We start from the raw sequence: 2,951 nt of genomic DNA, 5'->3' as shown, positions 1-2,951 counted from the left end.
GGGCCTGCGGGGACAGGGGCAGGGTGAGGAGTGGGTGTTGGGTGAGGGGACAGCCCACACTCCCTGCGGCTGGGGAAGGGGGACGGGCAAGACTGGGGAGTCTCATGCATGGAGGCTGTGCTGGCTGCAGGGGTGTCAGAGCAAGCAGGAGGTCAGTGCATGGGGACACGTGGTGATGGGGGTGAGCTGATCCCCCCTGCACATGAGTGTGCGCAGAGACCATCGAACAAACTCTTGGTGGAGCCTGTCCCAGTCTCCTGTCCTGCAGCAGTGAGCTCCAGCCTTGGTGTGGGTTGAGAGGAAGGCTTTGGGGTGGGATAAGGGCTGTGGGTGGAAAGGGATGGAGGAGCTGACCCCACTGGAGACCCAAACAGGCTTCAGCTGAGCACTTGAGAGCTGTGACAGCCAGACGGGGGGGGGGGGGAACAGCCCCTCAAAACACACTTTTTGCCCTTGCCCGACCCCCGGCTCTCACTTCTGGTCTGTGATGATGTAGCCATACTCGTCTGGTGGCCGTGCTCCCTGCTGCACCCCACCATCCTTCGCCTCCGTATAGCTCTTCTTCTCCACCACGATCTCATTCCCAGGGCTAAGTGTGTCCTTGCTGTGTCCCTGCTGCAGCTCGGCCCAGGGGGCTGGTGAGGACACTACCTTGCCCCTCAGCCCATCTGCTGGGGAGCTGGTGGTTGGGATTTTGGGGGGTGGTGCTGTGGAGGAAGGGGGTACTGGCTCCTCTCCATGTTGCATGTCCCCCTCCATCACCTGAAAGGAGGGAAAGTGAGGAGCTGGGACCTCTGAGGAGATCCCCAGGGGTCTGACCCCCCAAACACACACACATCCCACCTTTGGTGTGGCACCTCCTCCAGCACCACCCTGCTGCAAAACCACCCGTTTCGCTGTGGGTGCTTCTGGGCCAGCAACACCTGGGAATGAGAAAGACAGAGCTCCTACAGCACCCACCCTGAGAGGCAACACCCCCTACCCCAAAACATGGCCTGCTGGCACTCATTGCTGCCAGTCCCTGCCTGCTCCATCCCTGCACCCCACTTACCAGAGCTCTGGAGCAGCTGGAGGAGGGTGGAGAGGCTGCTTAGCTGCTGGGGGCTCAGCTCTGGCAGCCCCAGGCCATAGCTGGCCAGGAGAGAGGCCAGTCTCTTCAGGACAGCATCTGCAAGTGGATGCAGCATCAGATCAGGTGCCCTGCATCCACATGGGGGCGACAGGCTGGGGATGCAGCAGTGTAGGGGGGGGATATGCTGCCCAGGGGCATGAAGCGAAAGAGGAGGGAGCGCGAGCCATGAGAAATGTGGTTGTGGCGACAGGATGGGGAAGAGGGCTGGGGGACACGGTACCTGTCTGTGCAGGGGGTGGCTGGGCAGCCAGAGGTGCTGGCTGCTCCCTCTCCTCCATGTCCCTGTAGTCACCAGGGAGCCGCAAGCCGTGCTGGAGCCTGGTGCTGGCAGAGTCTGGGCGGCCAGCTTTCTCTCTGGGCAGGGCGAGCATGCTCAGGTCCTGGAAGAGGTGCCCCCCATCCGTTCCTGGCTGCCCACCATAGGAGGGCACAGGCCCAGCCCCAAAAAGGGCCTGGGCAGGGACCCGGCCCAGCAGCGAGGAGGTCTCAGGGCTCTGTCTGTCTGAGCTGCTGGGGAGCTGGTGGGCACCATCCTGGTAGCCAAACTGCAACCGAAACAAAGAGCCGCCATGGTCAAACCCTTCCTGCCCCACGGCAAGGCACCCCAGAGCCATGGGGGACACCCCAGCACTGACAGAAGGAGGATGCTGGGAGTGCAGCAGCCCCCTGCCCATCTCTACCTTTTCACCCAGAAAAGAGAGGGCTTATCCCCATCACTTACCTTGTGGTAGGAGTAGGGGTTGAGCAAAGCCTCCTCATAGCCCAGCTGGGGTGGGAGGGGCAGCAGGAGGTGCTCCAGGTACCTCTGCAGCAGGGGGGAGGGCAGCAGCGGTGGGGGCTGCCCTAGATGCTGAGCTGCTGGCAGGCCAGGGTCTGCAGGGAGCAGGGCTCGCCAGGGGGAGCCACGGAGAGGCAGGAACCTCGGAGGCAAACAGAGCTGGGGTGACTCACCTGGGTAAGGGAGAGGTCTCCCTCCAAAACCCCATTTATGGGGCCAAGCCCTTGTTGCCCTGCAGGCTCTGCTCACAGGCTGGGTAAGGGAGAGGTCTCCCTCCAAAACCCCATTTATGGGGCCAAGCCCTTGTTGCCCTGGATGCCGGCTCTAGCGAGGGTGGTGGGCGGAGGCGGGGGATACGCTCCATCTCCTGTGAGATCACATACTGGGTGATGCCATCCTGCCAGGAGAGCCCTGCCATGGAAGAGGGCTGTGAGACATGGAGGAGACGTGTGGACCATGGGGCAAGCACACGAGAGGGCACCCTGGTGTCCTGACCCTGTGTCCCATGGTCTGGGTTTGGCCCCACTCCTCCCAGAATCAGCTGGACCCCTCCTCAGCCCACCCTGTCCCCTGGGCCAGCAGGACAGCCTTAGTGCCACTGGGCAATGCTGCCTGACACCCTCCCCCCCCACCAGGCCACAGGGACTCCCCGTATGTTCCCCTCTTCACCTTGTGCCATGAGACGCTGCAAGACATCCTGCAGACGCTGGAGCACAGGAGAGGTGACCTGGAAGTAGGGTCTGTCCTGCACGGAGCCCACCTGGCACTGCCCAAACAGCCCATCTGCAAGAGAGGGGAGGTGGTGGGGCCAGGTAGATGAACATCATGGGGTGAGGGTCTCCACGCACAGCCCCACATTTCTCCTGCCATGCCCCCCAGCATTACACTGCAAGTTCCCCTGCAAGGCAGCCCTGCACCCTCCACACTCCCTTGGGAAGGAAGAAGAGATCCCTGCACACCTTTTTTCCCCCCCCCCGGGGGGGGGCCCCCCCCGCCGGTCAAACAGGCAGCCTGGGACAGACAGACAGACAGGCCAGTCAG

The 2,951-nt window shown here is 62.8% G+C and overlaps 1 protein-coding gene across 1 annotated transcript in view; it reads right to left on the bottom strand.

The window, feature by feature from the left end:
- The window catches only part of LOC104541955 (receptor-type tyrosine-protein phosphatase-like N), a gene marked incomplete at both ends in the record, with an annotated part of 6,077 nt that extends 3,384 nt beyond the window's left edge, over positions 1–2,693 (bottom strand). Inside the window, 7 exons of the mRNA XM_010186124.1 lie at positions 475–762; positions 844–923; positions 1,052–1,168; positions 1,353–1,677; positions 1,854–1,937; positions 2,221–2,321; positions 2,580–2,693. Of these exons, the coding sequence (XP_010184426.1) occupies positions 475–762; positions 844–923; positions 1,052–1,168; positions 1,353–1,677; positions 1,854–1,937; positions 2,221–2,321; positions 2,580–2,693 (1,109 nt within the window). The remainder of the gene's footprint in view (positions 1–474; positions 763–843; positions 924–1,051; positions 1,169–1,352; positions 1,678–1,853; positions 1,938–2,220; positions 2,322–2,579) is intronic.
- Positions 2,694–2,951: the final 258 nt, after the last annotated feature.

Source organism: Mesitornis unicolor, unplaced genomic scaffold (genome assembly GCF_000695765.1).
Source record: "Mesitornis unicolor isolate BGI_N332 unplaced genomic scaffold, ASM69576v1 scaffold38286, whole genome shotgun sequence".
In the NCBI taxonomy this organism is placed as follows: domain Eukaryota; kingdom Metazoa; phylum Chordata; class Aves; order Mesitornithiformes; family Mesitornithidae; genus Mesitornis; species Mesitornis unicolor.
This window is presented reverse-complemented; position numbering and strand designations above follow the sequence as displayed.